Here is a 21,310-nt window from a genome sequence, read left to right as displayed (position 1 = left end):
GACTAGAGCGGAACACTTGTACCCAATTTTTGCTACTGATTTCTTTGCTCTCTCTGATCTTAATTCCACAGATGCTATAATAATTTTACTTGTCATTTAGTTTGGTAACTGATGTACTTGTCTCAAGATACTTATCTTAAAGATATATTGAAGCCTCAGAATAGTTTTGCATAGCATTCCAAGACAGAAGTCAGTTGATACGGTTGAAATCTTGTCCAAAATCTCTTATGCATCAAAAGTTTCCGTAACTTTCTTTTGTGTTGAGGAGTGTGATGTTGCTGTTCGTATCTGTTCAAAAGGGTGTTACAAAGATGATGATGTAGCACATCTCATTAGATGTCCTCTGCTTTTGCCTTCTGCCCCCATGTGCCTTAAAACACAGGCTCTAGCATGGAAAATGTGTAAAGCTTCATTTAGTAACTCTTGATCAAAAAGTTGGTAAATATTTAACCAGTTTAAAATCCCACAACCCAAACCACTCTTCTAAAGAAGGTTTTTGGCTCTTGGAAGGGTTAATAAAGCCAGAGTGATTGATGTGTGCTGGGGATTAGTCATAAGGATCATTCATGGAATCATAAACATACTCTATGTAGCTTTAATAGGGGAGTCAATGGTTTCTCCAAAATTAGTTTTTAAATAACTGGAACAAAGGCACTAAATTTTGTATTACATGATGCAAAAAGAAATAGAAATATAAAGAAAATAAATAGAACCGTGTCTTAGTTATGCTAACTTGTCTTTTAATAAAAAGTCGTTTCTTTGCATGTCTATATATTCTGTAGCCATGTTAGGAGTACAGCTGTTTCTGGGTAACTAAAACCACTTTAAAACTATGCTTTTGGTAAATCAGCCTGCTTTCTCATATTCTACATGTAACGCTTGGGAAGAATTCTTCATAAATTGGTTTTGTAGATATCTATTTCTCCAAACTTTCTGTAAAATTCTGATGTTCTGCATGATTTCTTTCTAATGTAATGGGATTCTGGTCGGTTAACTCCAGTGCTAGGCAACTGACCATCAGATGTATCTTTAGGAAAAGCCTTTAGAATAAGGCAGTTAAAGAACAGGTAAGCTACCACAGAAAAATAAGGGTTTTCAATTTCCAAGAACACCCATGTTAATTAGAGTTACCCAGAATGGAAGCAGTATGTGATATATTACACCTTTTATATTTTCAGTTGGATAGATTTGCCAGTATAAGAATTCCAAGAAGTAAAAAAGAAAGACCTCCTCTGCCACATATGAAGCAGTCACACTCTACAGATTGGTCATCCACACCCATGGACCTGGAGGGTTTTGCTACAAAACCACTGTCGGAAAGGGAAATCATAGCACTGTTTGAAAAAATGATGGTAAGAGTCTTACAGTTTCTTTTACTTAAAGAATGACAACATGGCTAAGTGATAGGTGGAACAGGTATTCTTCTGTGCATGTGTTCTAATCTTTACCTGAATTATTAATATAATTGTTGTTGTGAGTTGTAATTGTGTATTTATTAGGATGTTTCTCAGGAAATAAAGTATTGGATTATTTTTGCAAAATTTTGGTCCAAGTATATTTAAACAGAAATTAGAAATGAGATTATGCAACATGTTTTGAGGAGGAACAATAAATGGGGGATTTTTCTTCCTTTTAAGATGATCTGAAACTTTTACAAAGAGATTTTATGCCTTCAAATGTCACGGTCACATTTAGTTCTCAATTTATATGCCATGTCACTCTTGCACAAAAAGAAAGAATTGCCTCCAAAGCAGCATTTGTCTGCAAATTTGCTTCTTTCCTTAGTTGTCATTGTTAGTGCACTACAAAAGAGCAGTCACCAAGACCATGTGGCATTGGTAGCACCTCAGTAGGTTGAGCTTTTTGTCGTGATGATGACATTTTGGGCAATTGAAAACTAAACACAAATGGCCATGAGAAAAGAGTGACTGAAATCTGAAGAGCACAAGAGAACACTAACAAGGAGAATGATGCCCAGATTATTATTTCTTTCTCTGCCTTGCAGCAAGTAACAAGTAACTCTTGAAATACAAAGGGACTGCCAGGGACTGGCATGTGGAGAAAATGCAATGTGCAATGAGAGAAGTACCTTTGTGGAATTTCTACTTCCTAGTACTCAGTGATAATAGTTTAGTTTTGAAGAAGCTTTTGTAGAACTCTTGAGAACTGTAACTGAAGGATAACATGCAGGTTTTTCACGGTTAAACTGGTGAGGGAAAGGAATAATTAACTGTTACCAACTTCTCTATTTGTACTTATTGCCAAATGGTTCATTTTTCTTTGATGTCTTGCTTCTCTTAAAAATTTCGCTGTAACAGATAATTGCTCAGAAAACGGGATAGTTCTTTTTAATAAAATTGAAGGTGTGCCTTCAAAAACACCCCTTGCATTTAGATTGTATTTCTCTACCATCCTACAGACATTCTGGTATAGAGTAGACTGTGATGTTGTACTGTGCCATAAATAAATAGAAACTTTCAATAAATCCTCAGAAACCTACTACTGCATGTCTAGATAAATACAGATGCTTATATCCATGGATCCTGAAATAATTATTTCCATTTTTAAAACTACTTTGCAAAATATGTTAAAGTAGTGATGACATCTGGATAATTTGAATGCTTTCCTAGTTTCATCGAATAACAAAGCACTTAAACTTGTATTAAGCTACTTTATCAGTGTTGTTTTATCTATAACATGCACTACAGAAAGGATTTTTCAGATTATCCACATTTGAATGGGCTGGAATAAAGCTAGTTTAGTCACAGTAGATTACATAGCTAATTATATATTGTAGCCTCTAGTTTGCTCTTCTGATCAAATTAAGTGATTTGGAGGGGTGGATTGGTGAACAATTTGAACAGTTTGTTGTAGCCAGGCTTTTAGAAATAATTTTGCATGGAAAAAATAGTCAATGTGTTAGTACTGAAGGGAGAAGTTTTTCAATTCTTAGGGTTTACTGAATGTCTTACCTTGGGGTTTTCCTGGATGCATATGGCTTCCTTCTCCCTTTATTTTATCCAGTGGCATCTTGTGTGGTTTTCATGGCAAAAATTATGAAAGAGCTCATAAAACCAGATAATAAAGATAATAATTGTCATTTACCTCCTTTAGTTTCTGTTAGTGCTATTAGGAAAATATCCATGTGAAATGATATATTCTTCTTTTCCAAAGAGGTACTGCTTACATGTAGAATATACTTCAGTTATTTAAGAGATAAAGGATGGAGATGAGGTATTTTATTAACTAAGCAATATCTGTTGTGGCCCTTGTATCACTCTAGTCTGTATAAATTAATTGTCTCAATGACATTTCATTTGTTAAAAACAAGAACAAAGAAATTACTTTTTACTGCACACACAGACAGAATATTTCTCATAAATTAACTTGCTGTTATACCTAGACTTATGGAATACAGTTTATGTTGACAGTTTTCTTAATTCTTGGGGCTTCTTTTTGTGTTTAGAAGTTAGATACTTTTATTTAAGTTTAGAAACTACTTTTCAGAAAACATGAAAGAGCAAGTCTGAAAGAAACTATTTTAAATAGAAGAATGAACTTTGCAATAGCTACATGATAACATGAAAAGGGTTTTTTTTTAGTTTAAGTTAAGTTCAAAATTAATCCTGTCCCAGCTGAAACCAGGATAGGGGTCAAGCATTTTCTGCAATATCTTCTCAAAGCTTGGATTTATGCAAAAGTGTAAATGTTTCTAGGAACTGTGCTTCATTCTCTTCTACTCAGCGTGAAAGCTATTGAAGGACAAAGAAACTTGAGTTTTGGTGTAGTACAGATTCTAAGGATTGTCTGTACTGTTTATCTTTGATTTCTGACTAGGTGAAATAACTTTGATATCAAGATGGTTACTCACTGATTTTGTAGCATTGCTCCTGCCAAAGCTGATGAGGATTCACCTCATGAGTCTCAGCTGAAAATAACTGCAGTAATTCTTGCTGAGCTTGAGCAATCACATAGTAAATCACATGCTATGTGTGCTTTATATGTGTATGCCAAAATTGATAATTGTTCCTGCTAACTTTTATTTTAATTTTTTTTCTCTTTTCCCTTTTATTTATTAACTTATACCATGATGAGAAATGCCATTTCTCACAGATGTGCAAAAGATTGCAGTGATCAGAGCATGTGTAGGCTGGAGCAGTAGAACTCCCTGTGTCATAGATGCTAGTGACATTCAGTGTCATTTGTGTGGTTTTCAGTGTAGGCCACTCTGCTCTTTTTGACCTCTGGATTTATATTGGGGTAAATGAATTATGATGGGGTTTTGATACTGGTTGAATGTTTTGATTTAATCCTTAAGAATTTGGCCTTGCTTATTGCAAAGGTGTTTATTAATTCGTGAACTTGTTTCAGTGCAAACCACATTCTGCTGCCAAGATGAACCATTTGGAAACAGAGGAAGAGAATTACGGAATAAATTAAAAATTAAAAATATGTAAAGTACTGGTTTGAGTCCATTTATAAATGTTTTGGGAAGTATTAAATAATGCTCTTTTGTAGTTTGGTGCATACATGTGTGAAACTGTGGGTCTTTCCTAAGAAAAGAGTGTACTAAAAATGGTTGTGATGCACTTGTTAATCCTAGTATAGTTGACTGGTTTTGGTTTTTTCAGTCTGAGTTCAGAGGGATATGGATAAGGATTTTTATGGTTTTGATTAACATCTTATGAAAAGTTGTTTGTATAACAGCTTTCACTTGTATGAGTTTGTATTTTTGTGTCTTTATTTATTTAAGTCAGTCTCTTACCTTAAAGTAATTCTGTTGATGTATGGTATTTAAGACTGTTTTTTCTTTTTTTTCCTATCCCATTCTAGGAGGATATGAATTTAAATGAAGACAAGAAGATGCCATTGAGAGAAAAAGATTTTCATACCAAAAAAGAAATGGTGATGCAATATATTAGCAGTGCTTCCAAGTCTGTAAGTAAATGACTAAAATCTTACATTATTTCCTGTTGGTCAGAAAAATAGATGCATGCATGTTACATTCCTTTGACTAACTTCTGTTTCTCATAGTGCTCTTTGAAAATGTTTGTGTCTGTCTTGCTGTTTTACAAGTTACAGTGGCAGATAGTCACTTGTACTTAGAATGTGTCTTCTATACAGAAACCAGCATTTCTTTTTGGTAAAGATATGGCTAAGAGTAGAGATGGAAAGATTCTACAAAAGCTTCTTGCAAAAGTTTGGTGTGAACCTTTTTCTTTTCTAGCATTGTTTAAAAATAATTCCTCAGCTGATGAGCCTTTTTCATGCCTGACTTAAAACAAAGTTCATGTTTGATGTTATGTAATAGCTGATAATGAAAGTGTTGTGCACAAAATCAATTATTGTCCATTTTTTACCTATAATGATTGGTTGCTCTGAAGTAGTGCAAGGAGTTGTATATAACGGCCAAATTAAGGATTCACTTGGCATAAGAAGGCGGCTTGGTTTCTGCAGAGTGAGAACTGACTCCTGTGCTAAATGCTGCATAGCTTATCCTGTCCTCAGATATTCTGATTGTTTTAGAATTCATGTGTTTGAATCTTCAGCTCTCACTGCTGTATGTAACTAGAGATATCAGTAAAAATAATCTGGATGTAATTATAACTAAGTACTGAGAAACTAAAACATTAAATATAGTCATTTAAGTCAGATATGTATCTTACTGTCTACTTCACATGATGTATATTATTGGTGTTACGCTTTAGCACTTTTAGTAAGGTAGGTATGCCTAGTGCAGGACCTAACTGCCTGAAGATTACATTTTTTAAGATGAGTTTATCAAAGCTACTGGTCTTGTCTATAGCTTAACAGGTCCTTAATACCAGAAGATTAGGTCTAGCTTGTTTTTCTTTTTTTAGAGATATTGCATGGGAAATCAAGAAACTTCAGACTAGTAGATATTACAACATTCTTGAAATTTATCTACCCAAAATAGTATGTAAGGGTTTATATATCATGGGCACCCCTGGCCTCTATGTGTATTTTAAGACCTCAGTTTTTTGATCTAAAAAGTAATGTTGTAATAGAACATGACTGGCTGTGCCGAGTTGCTGCATTCACATCTGTTGCTTAAATCATAGCATGCTGATGGTGGTGATGTTAAGACTCTCTTGTCAAGACAAAGATTTTCAGGTCTTTGCTTCTTGGCCACAGAGTATGTCTCATTGGTCCTTCTTTCTGAGTGCCATTCACAATTTTCCTTTTTCCTTTGGATGTTGTCACACTTGTGTTTTGGCAATGGAGCTTCTTGCACTATGCCCAGAGGAGCTGTATAAGGTGCTTTCTGGAAGAGGACAGGTCTGTTTCCTCCCCCAGGACAATGATTTGTTATCACACACTGTTGTCTTGTGTGTTTTCCTAAGGCTCACAACAGCATTTTCTTTTTTCTATTCCCTTCTCTTTTCTTCCTCTGCTGCTAGACCATGTATTCCTCTCTCCGTGGTGGGAGATGACTAAAGAGCAATCTGTGCAGGCAAACTTGTCTTTCCTGAACTCTTTTTCTGCTGTTGTGTCTTTACTGGAAGTGACATTCACCTATTGTGTACTGGAAGAAGCTGTTTCAGTGAGGCACAGATTCAGTACTTCAGTCCAGTTGTGCTGCAGATGATTTCAGATTAGTGCTGGAGCTATTGGGATGGGAAATTTCTTCCCCATGCAGTTGAAAACTCTTTGTTCTAAGCATGCTCTTTCTTTCCTTGAGTTAGTTGGACTGAGTGCCTTCTGAGATTAGAGAGAATAGTGCACTGCACCCCAAGAGCACTTGGTTAACTTCTGGTGTACCTTGACTTTGTGGAAGTGTCATACTTTTTTGGAACAGGTGAAATGCCACGTAGCTCCTGACTATTGTGTGCAACTAATCCCACCTTGGGCCTCTCCTTCTATGAGTGATAATGCAGTAACTTCTTTTGGTAGTTCATACTTCTTTTCATACTTCTTGAACTTTAAGGAGATGGGTACTAAGATATTTCGCCTTCGGAAAGATATCCTCATTCACAAATATTATGGAGAGTACTGATCATGTTTCATTTAAGGCAATTATCATTTGAAGAGCTATTAAAATGAAGAACAGAGACAGCACCTCTAATGAATCCATGAAAATGAAACAGCCTCTGGTGATCAAAGTGGGCTCTACTGTAATCAAAGCTTTATTATTGACTTCAGTGTCAGGGTTTCTGTTTCTCAGAAGTGCACAGCTCCTTTCCAATAATCACAAAGCACACCTCTTTGCATAGTAATACCTGCAGAAAAGAAAAGAAAAGTTTTGAAAATTAAATTTCATGTTATGGAGTTAATACTCAAGGGGAAATAAAATGCATTGCTCTCATGTTACTCAGCCATCGTTTTTGCTGTTTTATATGTTCAAAACATACAAACTGGGTTTTTAAAGTGAATTTTCTTCTTAGTATTTTGTTTTTGTTGTTCGCATTGTGCCCTTGTGATGTTTTAACTAGATTAATTAATGCTGACTTCATGCTGCATCTGCTCACAGACCAGTTGTTCTTCAGTTGAGCAATTAAGTTTCTAGAGGCACTGATGCCTCAAGATATTTCCTGTTTCTCAGTAAACTTGAACATTTTGAACTTAAGCAGCTTTTCTCATGCTGAAATACAGCTAATATAATCTGTTTCACAATTGACACCAAATGCAGCTCTCATTTTATTTAAGCACTGCAGATGTATCATATTCTTATTATGTTGCAGAACTTTGGCATAATACGAATAAGTGGTACTTAGCACTGTGGTAGTTTGTTGTACAGACATGTTTACTGGTTCTTTTGCATAGGGTGATGTTCCAGTGGGGAACTGAGTCTGAAATGGGATGACTGGTTACTCTCTGGATGTTGATGTGAGTCTCCACTGCGTGTGGCACTGTTTTCAGATGGGTCACATGAGGCTTTCTGAAATGTCATTCTAGTGCTTTCTTCTAGTCTGACTGGGCTCCTGTCCCATGTGACCTTTGTACTGCACACATTTGCTATTGATTATATTAAATTCCTTCCAAATATCTTTTAACCATCTTAACTGTATGTCCTACCCATATGACTGTCCTATATGACTGTGCATCAAAAGAAAGAAATTTTACTGACAACTTACAAGTATTTTGGTTACATCAGTTTTGTCAATTTTACAGCAGGAACTGCTGGGAGAAGTCACTGGAAATGACAGATTCTCCACACAGGATATTAATCCTTATGCTTAGGCATACAAGTAGTGCTTATCAAGTAGTGTATGCACATCAGGAGCTGCCAGCAGAATTTCTGACACGTCTTGAAATTTCCAACTCTCTTGTAACATTTAGTTAAATACTTTGTCTGCTGGGAATTTGGTCATTTTGTCTCTAGTCAGTCTGTTATCTTATCTATGCAGAGTCCAGCTGGAAAGAGCCATGAAAGAAAACTGAAGTCAGTGAAACTACTGAGTTTCATTTTGTTTGCGGGAACATTTTTTGTTCCTGATTTTTAAAAATCTTCTCTGGGTTTCCTAGATCTGTCTTCCAGATTCTCACCTCAACCTTTGCTGTACATCTCATCGACTTTTTTTTGTGGAGCATAGTTATTGGAAGTTACCCTCATACTTAAGCAAGTAGGGATATCTATCAATTCAGAAGCATGTTTGGAATGACATTCCATGTATTACACATGGTGTTTCAAAATATAACATGAGATGCTATATTTTTGGGAGGATTGCTGGCAGCAGGTGTTTAGAATTAGACTGGAAGAGACCTTGGAGACAGTTGCATCCAACTTCTTATCTATTCTAATTTTAATATCTTTGATAGGGGAGACTGACTACACAGTGTACCTGAGCAACCTCTTCCAGTGCTTCACCAGCCTGGTGCTTAAGGAAACAGAGGGAGGAGGGGGAAAGTCTGTGGTTGTCCTATGTTTAACCAATTTCCTGTATTTCAATTTGTTCTTCTTGTCCTTTCACTAATAGGGTTCCCCTGAGCCTTCTCTTCTTGGGGCTAAACAATCTCAGTTCTGCCAGCCTCTCCATGTACTACAGATTCTCTTGTAATTGTGCCCACAGCCCTTTCTGGATTCATTCCAATATGTCCATGTCTGTCATGCTGGGGAGTCAGCAACTGGACAGAATTCTCCAGATGCCTCACCACTGCTGAGCTGAGGGGAAGGGTCATCTCCCTCAACCAGCTGGTGATGCACTCACCTGTGCTCAGCTTGTCATTCATCACAACCCCTATTTTCCTACAAGCCTACATTCCAGCTGGTAGCTTCAGCACATGTTGCTGCATGGGTTTATTCCTCCTCAGGTTCAAGATTTACAGTTTTCTGTTGTGGAACTTCCTGAAATTCCTCTTCCCATTTTACCTGTCTGTTGATGTTCCTCTCGATGGCAGCTCAGCAGCCTGGTCTGTCTGTATACACTTCCCAGATTTTAACTTCATTTCTTTGCTAGAAACTATTTGATCATCTACTTCATAGAAAAAAAGATTACTTCTCACTATTTCCTGAGGATCTAACAAAGGGAGAAAACACCACCTGTATGAAACTAGCTATAATAATATAATGAGACTACCTTACCATTTACATTGAATAATTTCAAGTTATTATTGCACTGCAAGTCTAATTCTCTTCAATTACTGACCTAAGCCACTAGTTAATCAAGAGGTATTTAGTAAGACTCTTTGTGCAACATGACAATTGTACTTCTATTTTCAAAAAAAGGAGTCTTGCAATGAATTAAGTCAAATCTAAGTTTTATGCACCATTGTATGCCTGCTTTTTTGTATTTAGATATGTTCTGTAGAAAATATATGGTATGCTGCTTTTTTGCTCTGTATGCTTATGTGAGTGCAGTTACCCTTCTGGACATGTGCCCTGTGATCTCTTCAGAGGACCTCATAATTGGTCTTTTCTTCTGTTGACTATTGACTTATTAAGATCTTTGCAATGCATAAACAGAATCCATTCAATACAAAAACTTTATTTCACTGAGCATGTGTGATAAATTTGCACATTTCATGCCTGTTGTCTTTGTCTGCTGGTAATGAATTTATTCATAAAATGACCAAATTTAGTCAGCGTTTGTCAAATAGTAGATAGGCATCAGTTACAGGTTTGCAGGTCTACATTATATATTATTCAAGGAACAGAACTGAAACTTAGCCATTAATAATCTGTTTAAGTTCTATATGCATCAAATAAAGTGTATTTTCTGTGTTTCAGGGAAGTCTCAAGAACAGTAGGAAGATTTCTCCCCAAGAATTTATTCAGGATTTAAAATCTGGGTCAACGGATGAAAGACTAGTCACTTGCTTAGAATCTCTCCGTGTGTCCTTGACCAGTAATCCTGTCAGGTAACATCATTAGCACATGTTGAAGAGATTAATCATATTCTAATTTCTTAATGGATTAAAATTAATGGATATGTAGAAGGTTTTCTGGTTAATGAGTATGTGTGCATTAGTGAGTGATTTTAACTTCTTTCTGTTTCATTGATTATGTATCCTCTGTAGGTCTGTTATTTTTAATAGAGTTGGCTGATCTATACAAGGTAATACTAAGAGAAGGTAAATTAAATGTGGTGCAGAAGCAATTCCCTTTGTTTTCTAGTGCTAAGTAGTCAGTTGTTTTTCATTTTAATTTTTGAAATATTTTCTAAGTCTTTGATCTTGTAACTTATTTTTGTCAGGGTAATCAATAATGGGAGTTAGGCACCTTGGTGTAAGTTTGTTCACCAGCAAACATATATATTTCTAAATGTGTCCTGCTGCTTCTGTCCAGTGTACTTTAGGCTTTCATCCTTCCTTCCTTCTGGTATTTTTTTCTGTACCTGTAGGGTTTATCTATTCAGAAGAAAGCACAACCTTTGTTTACCTGCTTTATTGAAGGAAGGTTTAACTCTTCAGTAACCATTGATTAGACTTAATTTTGATTTGTTTCATGCAGCTTGATTTCTGAATGCTGATTTTATTTCATTAAATTATATGTTTTCCTATTCTATTCTATTTAAATCCTTTTGTTTAGGGTTACCTTTTAAGACCTTTTAATCATGTGGTTGTACACATGATTTGGGGGAAACTATTTGGGTTGTAGTTTAAAATAATGCAAATGAAATGTTGGGACATGATTAGAAAAGGATTGCACAACTTTCTTTTCTCTGTGTCTGACTTGGCAGAGTCGCTGATATGGGTCTTCTCTATGGGTATTTGCTGCTTTCTTTCTATTATTTTGTTTCTGAATTGAGTTGTCTTATTTACAATATATAATGGTTTATGAGGAAGGAAACTTGCTTTGCAGTAGCCTGAGTTATTCTGACAAAGGGTTTTCAATTAGTCTTTTTTGTAAATTTTATTTTTAGTTCACAGAGAAAATCTAAATCAAGCGTTACTGATTTGTTTGATCTCTGGTACTTAGAAACAAATATTGAAATCCATGGTTTACTGCAAAAAGCTGCATTTTTTTCCCATCACTATAAAAAGTAAGCTTCTAAAAGGACAATCTTGGTCAGTAATATTCAGGTAAATAATTTAGGTGTTTTTACCTCATAGCTGCTATCACAGTTCATTAAAAGTGGTTCAAGTGATCTAGCTGTACATATTATTACAGATAGCTAGTTATCTGCAACTATTTCTTCCCCTTTTGTGTAATAGTTACAACAGGCTGAATTTCATTAGGAGGACGTTTTTGATAAATACATTGAAAATAGAGGCACTGATAACTTAGTATTTTGTCAGAATGACAAAAAGCTGAGTGTTTTCTTTGGGTAGTGTAAGTAGTTTTTGTTCTCTTGTGGAAGCAGAGGTAAAGGCAGTAAGAATGCATCAGTACATTAGTCTGTCATCCCCAGCTGTTGGATGTGCAGCAAAGTGGCTGCTCATAATTCTGCTAATACAAAATGTTCCAATAAGTGAATCTTGTCGGATTCTCTTTAGGACAGATATGGGCCAGATCTGACAAAAACAGTTTCCAGTTATTTGCCTAATCTGTTTCAGAATAAAACACCCATCCAAGAAAGACAGAATCTATTTTCATAATGTATTTACTTTTAGAAGAAAAAATATAGAAATATCTGATTTTCTCTTCCTGTAATTGTTAGTGCTGCTGTCAGTGTGGCATTACTTGTATTTGATATCAAGGGGTTTTGAGCAATAGTAAACAGGACCATGAGGCATCTGTCATATGAAGAAACAACTGGCCAAAGGTTTAACCTCATTAAAAGATGCCTTTGGTAGTAGCTGAAATTTTAATTTTTTATTGTGTTGGCGATATTTATCTCTTGGAGATATTTTGTGTTTAACACTACCCAGTTATGCGTGCTTTTATTTATGGTGACAATTTTCTTTCACTCTGATTAGTCTTCAAAATGTCAATTTTTTAAAATGTCTTTTTTCTCCCTCCTAGCTGGGTTGTAAACTTTGGCCAAGAAGGTCTGGGACTGCTGCTGGATATTTTAGAACGATTGGTTGAGACAAAAAAGTAAGTATTTAGTATAAAATTAGCTTTTCTAAATATAAATATAATATAAATATAATATAAATTATATATAATATCTAATTATATATAGAATTATCTTAATGTAAAGTTAGCTTTTCTTAATATTTAAAGAGCATTTATTTACACTAAAATTTTGATTTATTCAGTCAGGACAGACTTGTGAAAAGGAGTCAGCATAAAGTTATACAGTGTTTGAAAGCCTTCATGAATAATAAGGTATGGGATTTTATTTATTCTAGAAACAAAATTACTACAGTTCAATTAGATAAAGTACCTGATGAGTATAAGTCCATATGCAGTTTGGTGAAGTGGTGGGTTGGTCAGTTGTGGTTTGAAGTTCTTTCTGTCTGCCAGAAGTCTGCCACTTTCTCTCTGCAGAAATATTGCAAGAAACTAATGCAAACTTTTGGTGCTGTTATATGCCCTTCTTACAGAATAAGGGACCTATTTGGGACTTTTTCTCTCTTTTATTTTTTGTTTTGTTTTGATTAGTTCACAGACTGAAATGTCATTTGAAATATTTATTTGAGGGGAACTATTGATGTCATTAATTAGATACTTGATGGTCATTTGGATTCCCTCCCTTACAAATGTTCTTCTGTTGTTTAGTATGGGTTGGAACGAATTTTGGGAGAAGAGAGGAGCCTTTTGTTGCTGGCCAAAGCAATTGATCCCAAGCAAACTAACATGATGACGGATATAGTTAAACTCTTATCTGCAATGTGCATTGTTGGGGAGGAAAACATGTAAGTACTGTATTTAAGCAAGCAATATAAGGTAACTTTACAGTATCACAAATTATATCTGAATGAAATTATAAAATCTTCAATTTAGTTTTGAAAGTAGTATCTGTATTATATTAGTCAGTTTTCAGCATACCTTTGTGTGTTTTTTTATCATGGCCATATCAGTGAGTTTTCTTTTTCACATCTGGATGTACTAGTAAGATGGAAATAGTTATGCTGAAATTCTTTTGCTTACTATTTCTTACCACACTTTTTTTAACCCTTGTAATCCAGTAAGTAATTCTTCAGTTACAAAAATCTCTAAAGGCAGCAAGTATTGCTTAAACCTCCTAAATTTGTTTACAAGAAATTGAGGCAGGTGAATAATTTGGCAACATGGCTTTTAAGATAGCAAATAAACAAGTTTAAATATCTCTCCTGAGTGAAATTATTCTCTTTTCTCACAGCCTTGAAAAAATATTGGAAGCTGTAACAGCAGCAGCAGAGGAGAGGAATGTTGATAGATTCTCTCCTATTGTAGAAGGTCTTCAGGATAACTCAGTTCAGCTGCAAGTAAGTAATTTTTTTTTAATCACTCTTACAAGTGAAAATAAAACTACATGGTTTTCTGGACTGAACCAGTCATTGCAATAAAAGGGAGTAGGAATACTGTTTCAAGTTGGGGTCAAATTTTGGAATATTGTTTATAATTTTGTCTTTTAAGGTGTGGTATGGGAAGGTTTGGCCTGGAAGCATGGGGATGTTGCAAGTCAATTTGTTGATTTTCCACTGAGATCTTAGCTTTGCGAGCCAAAAGACTATATATTTAAAATAAAGGATAAGTCATATGTTTGGATGCAAAAAGATCATATCACTTCTGGAAATATTTGTTGAAATTGAATATTGATTATAGTAAAAAAGCAAGTTTTTAGGCAACTGCATTTTATAATTAATGTTTTAAATTATTGGGAGGTCTGTCTCTCATGGTCACTTGATGATATCATAAAATTGCACTCAGAAGGTCTGAGGAAAGAAAACTTGCACCTTATTTTCAATTTGCCTCAGTTGGATGTAGAGTTTACTGCAGAAAGGCACAAAGTATTAACTTTGTTTGAATGATCATTATGAATCATTGGTCTGTGAGTGTAGATATGAACTCATTGATATTCATGTAATCAGGTTGAACTGAGAGCTGTTCAAAATTTAAATCTTTAAAATCTTCTACTATCTTGCTTAACATATTTATTTGCTTACATGAGACATATTTTTACTTGCTTAAAGCATATTTCAGCTTAAACTACAAATCTTGATTTTTATTTCATGTCTATTTCACTATTCTATTCTAAAGCTTCAAGCCTTCTCCAAGGTCTTGGGTCAAACACTGTATCCATCTCTATCTCTGAGCTTGTGTGTTTGAGGCCTTGGTAGCTCTCTGTGCTTGCATTTCTCACATTAATTCTTTGTTACTATTACAAAAATAGTAAAAGATTAAAGTTTGAAAGAAATGCTTGCATTACTCAGCTTTTATATTAAATAGTTCATGTCTGACAATAAGAGTTGCTGTTTGTTTCATTTGTCTCGCAGAAAATTTAACCATAAAGGAATATTTGCAGGTGGAGAATTGATTGTAGTTCCGTTTTTCCAGTACCAATGGAATTCTCTTTTGAAAAATTGTCCCTTCTTTCTTACTACTTCTCTCTTCTAATCATAGACTGTTTTGGGTTGGAAGGCCCTTTAAAGGCCATGTGCTTCCAACCCAGCTACCTTGAGGAGGAATCTTTTCACCAGACCAGGTTGCTCAAGGCCTAGTTCAGTTTCATCTTGAACACTTCTAGGGATGGACATCCACAGTTTCCCTGGGCTATCCATGAATTTTATGGGTTTCAAAAAAATTCTGAGATATCAAATTTTCTCTGGGATATAAAAAAAAATTAAACTATTTCGATTTTAAAAAATATTAAATGTAAATATTAATGATTCATTCATCATTATTTGATTCATTGATTCAATACTTTAGATCAAAAAAATTCTTTTTTCAATTCCAGGATGTTTTATGTAAGTTAAGAGAATTCAAGAGCCTTTAGAGCATATAAGGATTTGAGGACTACCAAGTTGAAATTAGGAGGATGTTGTTTTGAGTGTAGTGCTGAATTTTCAGGGCTTCTGTATATTTGCATCTGTGTAGATTTGATGAAGGAAAAAAAAAACTACTGTAGATTTAATAGAGAAAAAAGTTAACATCTGTAACTTCCTTTTCTTTATAGTTGAAAATGCATATAGTTGAAACTCCCCTTAAAGCAGGCTGTTACTCTATTTGAGCCACCAGGCAAGTTAAGTTAATCCTTAGTATCTCTCATTTTACCCATGATGGGCACCCACTGTTTGCAGAGGTGCTCAGCTCCATGAGCAAGATACCACTTGTGAGATAACCAATTCAGTGCAGAAAACTTCAGCTGAATTATCTATGCAGCAGCAATTTTAATTTTTCTAGGACTACTATTCAGATATTAAAAAGTTTGTTTCTACTAGTTCTGCCTTCTATCTCAGTTGGGCTATACCTCCATCTGGTATTTTTTTATCCTCTAATATAGAAGATAGAAGCATTGTTAAAAATGAGAATTTACTCTAAATGTTACTATTGCAATACTTCTGCTAAAATACTTATGCTAAATATATTCATTTGATTTTGCTGAGAGTGTTGGCCTCAAGTTCCTGCAAATAGGTAATGCTTTGCCATTTAGTTTGCTATATCTTATGTAGACATGGAAACTCATTAAAAGTTCTTTTCTGTTTATCTTTTTTAGTTAAACTTTCATTAAAGTATGTTCCTTCTGCTAAAAGGCTTTTTGATATTTACTTTTTCAGTCTTCATAAATGGTTGCTAGATTTCTATTTTTTAAGGCCAGAAAAATCAAGCCTTCTCATGTGAATCAGCTGTAAACTTTTCTAACAATGACATTGACCTGGTGGTTAATTTGACAGGGTTTTAATGAGACAGAAGTTTACAGTTGTCAGTTACTTGGCATACTTGCCTTGATTGTCTGCTTGATGTATGTATGCTTGCTTTGTGGCAGTTCAATTTGACACTAACAACTGACCTTTTCAATTTTGAATTGACTTAACATTTCTGTTACTAGAAGACGGAATACATAAAAGGCCTCAGTAGGGTGATTTTTGTATTTTTAGTGGAAGCTCTGTCTATCTATTTTTTGCATTTGTTGAATATAAAAGATGTTCTATCTTTCATAAAATCCAAAATTATGGAAGGCATACTTAGTTGATTTTGGTTCAAGACAAGATTAGTAGTCTTATTCTGAAAATATAACTACAGCCAGGAGTATTATCAAGTTTCTGGTTTTGTTAAAGTAAATGTCGTTTAACATCTTAAGCCTAAAACGCGAATAGGGCAATCTTGTACCTTGTGCATTTATGATGACGACTGAAAAGTCTAATATTTCACTTGTTCAAGTCATGGAGGCAGGAAATACAGCTCTTCTGACACAACCCATTTTGATATGTAAGAAAGTTAAGAAAATAAAAACAACAACTTGTTTGTTGCCTACTTCTCATTCTTCTAGGAGAATCAAATGAGTGCTTATACTCTATAATCATCAACTTTGACCACTGCTTCTCAAGCAGGTGGTTTAACTAACAGGAGAGTGCTATTCCTCCATGCAGATCTAGTTGCAGATGCCAGCTCCTTCTAATTTTCCAGTTAGGACTGAGAAGAGGAACAGTGGTGAAGCAAAGGTGCAGTTTTTCCTTTCCTAGATAAGTTCCTGAAAAATGAATACTCCTCATCCCTGTGGAAATGTGCAGGTTCATGCACGTTCAGGTTCATCCTAGGAGAAGCCTTTTTGTAAGAAAGTAAAAGATCCTAGGTATTCATCAATAGCCTTATCCTCCCAGTGTTTTCAGTTGTCAGGGAATACCATTTTATCTTTATCATTTAATACTATAAGAATGTGAGATGGCTGTGACATCTTGGTTTGCTGAATAACTTGATGATTCTTGGTTGCTCTGTGCTAATGAGGTCCTTCCCATAACTGCTTCTGTAGCAGGGTCAATCAGAACAAAGCTTACCTTGCCTAAATGTCAAGAATGCAGAAACTAATTTCAAATTATTGTGGTCTTGTGTGACTCAAGTAGTTTATGCTAACCCGTAGGTATTGAATTAGTTTCACTTGGAATATGATTTAAATGTTTGTGATTTACCATCAGGTTCCTGCTATTGCCTTTATCATTAGTCCTTTAAAAAGTTTTTAAACTTGGAAACAAGAGTTTGTGATCTAATTTACTCAAATCTAGATGTGTAAGCATTGTGTCTTGCTTAGACTTGTTTTTCTTTCCTCTTGTGTAACTTTTTCTCATTCTGCTTTTTGTAGGCTTATGTTTGGGACTTTCACTATTACTTCGTATTCCTACACAAATAAATAGTTAGCTAATATTATCCAATGGATCTTTATCTTGTTTGTTCCAGGAAGGCTAAAGTATATTCTTGTTCTGAGCTGCAATTTAATTCCCACTTGATCGAATTTGACTAGAAATACTAGAATAGCAGTACATCTTACTGATAAATTTATTGCTTTTCATCATTGTATCATGGCTCTGTTTGAGTAACACATGTGCACTTGTATTGTGTTGATTTGGCAAATTTAAACAAAATAATATTCTTTTGGTACAATTACATCTGTAGATACCCTTTCACTGAAATTGCCCTACTATCTCAAAGATAAAGCTATAGTTTGCTCTTGATCAGGATTTTCATAGTAGTACTTTTTCAGTCTCTGATTGACTCCTCACTCATAGTTTAAATCATCTGTGATAAATGCTGTTTCCTTGCTTAACAGTCCATTCACATAGTGTTTTGCAGGGAAACATACTGTGTTTTAAACTGCTGTCATAACAATGACAAAGATTCCAAATTGTATATAATCAAACAACATGGAGTTGAAATGTAAATGTAACCTTGTAGTAACTGTACTTCGGTACTGACTCTGTGGTAGTGAAGTCTACAATCATTGAAATGCCTCCCTGATGTTAACAGGAGAGCAGGTGTTGGTGGCAGCTGTCAGTGCACTGAATTACTGGTTTTGAATGGCACAACTAATTGAATCCAGAAAATGCAATTGAATGAAAGATTTTGTACTCTAGAGAGATGAATTGGAGATGATATAACTTGTTTCAACTAAATAAGATCAAAATTAGAGGAAGTAAAAATTTTCATCTTGGCTGTTGAAGGGGAGGACAAATACTCATAAAGTGGACCCATACCAAAACAAATACAAAAAGCTTTAAAAATAAAGCCCATACTCAGATAACAAGACAATATATTCTTTAAGGGTTTATTGCAGTAAATTTAACTGGTTTGATTGCTTGCATTTTAAACCACTTGTGACGTCCAAATTCTTCTGTTGTGACATTGTAACTTGTGCAGTTTGTGGGCCTAAAAAATACACCTGGTATTCAAAGCCAAGGACTTAATTTTTAGTCTAAGTGATGTCCTAGTGATCTAATAAAATTGCTCTCAGTAGTGCTAACACTTCTCCACCCCATCCCATGCCTATACATTTCTACGCTGCAATTCATTTGTGGTCATCCTATTCTATCCACTAATTACAGAAATGTATGTAACAGTAAACTTTATTCCAGAGACTTGTCCGAGGCTGAGAAAAATGTACACCTAGTGGGGTGATAGTGATTCTGTTACTCAACAAATCCTGTTGCAACTAAATAAGCCAAAACTGAGCTCCAGACAGGCAAGCCAGGTCTCGGTGAAGCCTGAGAGGTCTGGAAGCATGTAGTGTTAGCTTAATAAAAAACCTATAGCCTGTTACTAGCAAAAATAAGTGGGCTACAAGGCCATGTGTCCTGAACAAGACTGTAGAGAAGTACAGACAAATATTCAATATGAGGAGCTTTTTCTTTGTTCAAAGTTCTTGGTTGTGCAGCAGGTTGTGCAATCTCTGTTGGTTGCTATCGAGACAATTCCTGGAAGATTTTTTTCAGTCTACTTTTGGAAAGTGGACTGGGCACCTTAGCTGGTTTCAAAATTTTGGTTATTGTAGTGTCAGCGTCTGGATGTAAGAGAATTATATTATTTGTATTTATCTTTTGGTTTTTGTAGTTTCCTTTGCTGGGTTTAGCACCCTTCTTTCTCACCTTGTGTAGAGTGATGCTTTGGCAGTAACAAACATTAGAGTAACTCTCAGGAAAAAGTACTTGTGCAGAAACAGGCAACAGGCTTGAAGAGTAATATGAAGAGTAATACAGAGGTTTTGTTTGAATTTGAAGAAAATAATTGATAAGTTAACAAACTCCTATTTTCCCCTAAGTTTCTAAAATACTGTAGACATAGATACAGAAGCAAATTGTATAAAATGAGGGCAATAACACATTTCAGGGAGGAGAAGTATCATAAGAATTGTTCTGACAGGCACTACAAAGATGAAAAATCCACTGTGAGAGTTAAAGGCTCAAATTGTTATCTATTTAGCAGCTTTATAAGAAGAGAAGAATAACCAAGGGTTGTTTCTTATTTATAACTTCAAAGAAACCCCAAATCAGGAGGATCTTTCTCCAGGAAACATACTTTCTATAAGGCAAAACAGTCTGTGTTGTGGTATTGTTAGCTATATTCCTATTTACCTGAGCTCTTTTAAAGCTGAGTGCTACTAATGGGATGCCAGTACCTTTTTGAAAGAAAACACACTGTAAGTATATTCCTCTTTGATACGTGAGGTTATTTACTTTTCTTCATCAGGTGATGATCTAATTGCCCTCACTGTAAAGAATATGGAGAAGGGACAGGAACAGGCTTTCATTGCCTTGCCAAGTCTGTTAAACACTTTGCCAACAAAAACATACAAAGGCAGACTTACAATGAGGCAGGGGAAAAAACATTAGGAAACATTACTTGAGCAGAATTTAATATGGCATAATTTTTGAGCCATAGAAACTTTTTTAAAAACAGACTTTTAAACATCAAATTCAATATTACTTATTGCTAGTAGAATTTTTGATTTTGTCTACTTAGCATGCTGTTTTCTACATTTTTCTGAATTATTTTGGTATTTGTCAAACTTGTTTAAAGTTTTAAAGTCCAGACTTAGATTGGAACATTCTTGCCTGTTCCTTGGGCCTTTCAAACAACTCTCATTGATTCATGAAATAGGACTTTGCTTTGCAAAGTCATTTATTTATACTGTCTCTTTATTGATATTACATTTTTTGTATTAGTCATTAATTTTGTTCTCAACTATAAAAAATATATTTCTACTGTAGAAGAAGTCAAACTTGCCAATCTGTAGTTGTCCAGATCTTCCTGAAAGTGGCTTTTTAAATGTCAATACAATTTTGCCATCTTTATTTTCTTCAGTGTCAAGATACATTTCAGTATAAACTTGGATTATTTTGTCCTCAATTTTTTTTAAAGCTTTGAATGTTTGAAGAGTGAATGCTCTTTTGTTACTTCTCATGTTGGCTTCTCTGAGTTCTTCTGCCACTTTGGAACTGTTTTGTCTCTGTTCTATTTTGTGATCTCTTCTCACATGCCAGAATGACAAAGTGTTGCTATTTGTGTTGCTTTGTTTTCTTTGGTCACTTCTTTACACCATGGTCTTTTACTGACTCTACAGATTCTGTTGTCTTCCTTCTTTTGCTGTCTTTGAGGAATTAGATGTGTTAGTCATAGATGCTTTTTGCAAATTGTCCTTCAAAGTTCTCTGTCTCTTTTATTACATTTTCAAATTTGATTGGTTAGTTTTGATTCCTCCTCCCCTCCACTGCTGTTGAATTATTTTGTTTAGGCGTTGTAACTTGATTATTGTCTATCACTGGGGTAAGTTACAGAAGTCTATCTTTACACTTATGCAGTTGATTTAAATAATCCTTTTGAGTCCTGTATGCAGTTTTGGGTCCCACAATATAAGAAGGACATAAGACTGTTAGAATGTGTCCAAAGGAGGGCAATGAGGATGGTGAAGGTCCTTGAGGGGAAGCTGTATGAGGAGCAATTGAGGTCACTTGGTTTGTTTAGCCAGGAGAAGAGGAAACTGAGGGGAGACCTCATTGCAATCTGCAACTTCCTTGTGAGGGGAAGAGGAGGGGCAGACACTAATCTCTT

General features: G+C 35.0%; 1 protein-coding gene across 1 annotated transcript in view; it reads left to right on the top strand.

Annotated features, from left to right (window-relative positions):
- The window catches only part of DIAPH3 (diaphanous related formin 3), a 195,772-nt gene that overhangs the window by 13,576 nt on the left and 160,886 nt on the right, over positions 1–21,310 (top strand). Inside the window, exons 3-9 of the mRNA XM_063150337.1 lie at positions 1,179–1,352; positions 4,834–4,938; positions 10,190–10,320; positions 12,368–12,442; positions 12,607–12,676; positions 13,070–13,206; positions 13,653–13,758. Coding sequence (XP_063006407.1) covers positions 1,179–1,352; positions 4,834–4,938; positions 10,190–10,320; positions 12,368–12,442; positions 12,607–12,676; positions 13,070–13,206; positions 13,653–13,758 — 798 coding nt within the window. The remainder of the gene's footprint in view (positions 1–1,178; positions 1,353–4,833; positions 4,939–10,189; positions 10,321–12,367; positions 12,443–12,606; positions 12,677–13,069; positions 13,207–13,652; positions 13,759–21,310) is intronic.

This window comes from Melospiza melodia, chromosome 2 (assembly GCF_035770615.1).
Source record: "Melospiza melodia melodia isolate bMelMel2 chromosome 2, bMelMel2.pri, whole genome shotgun sequence".
Lineage (NCBI taxonomy): Eukaryota > Metazoa > Chordata > Aves > Passeriformes > Passerellidae > Melospiza > Melospiza melodia.
The sequence above is the reverse complement of the archived record's forward strand: the minus strand, read 5'-3'. Positions and strand labels throughout refer to the sequence as shown.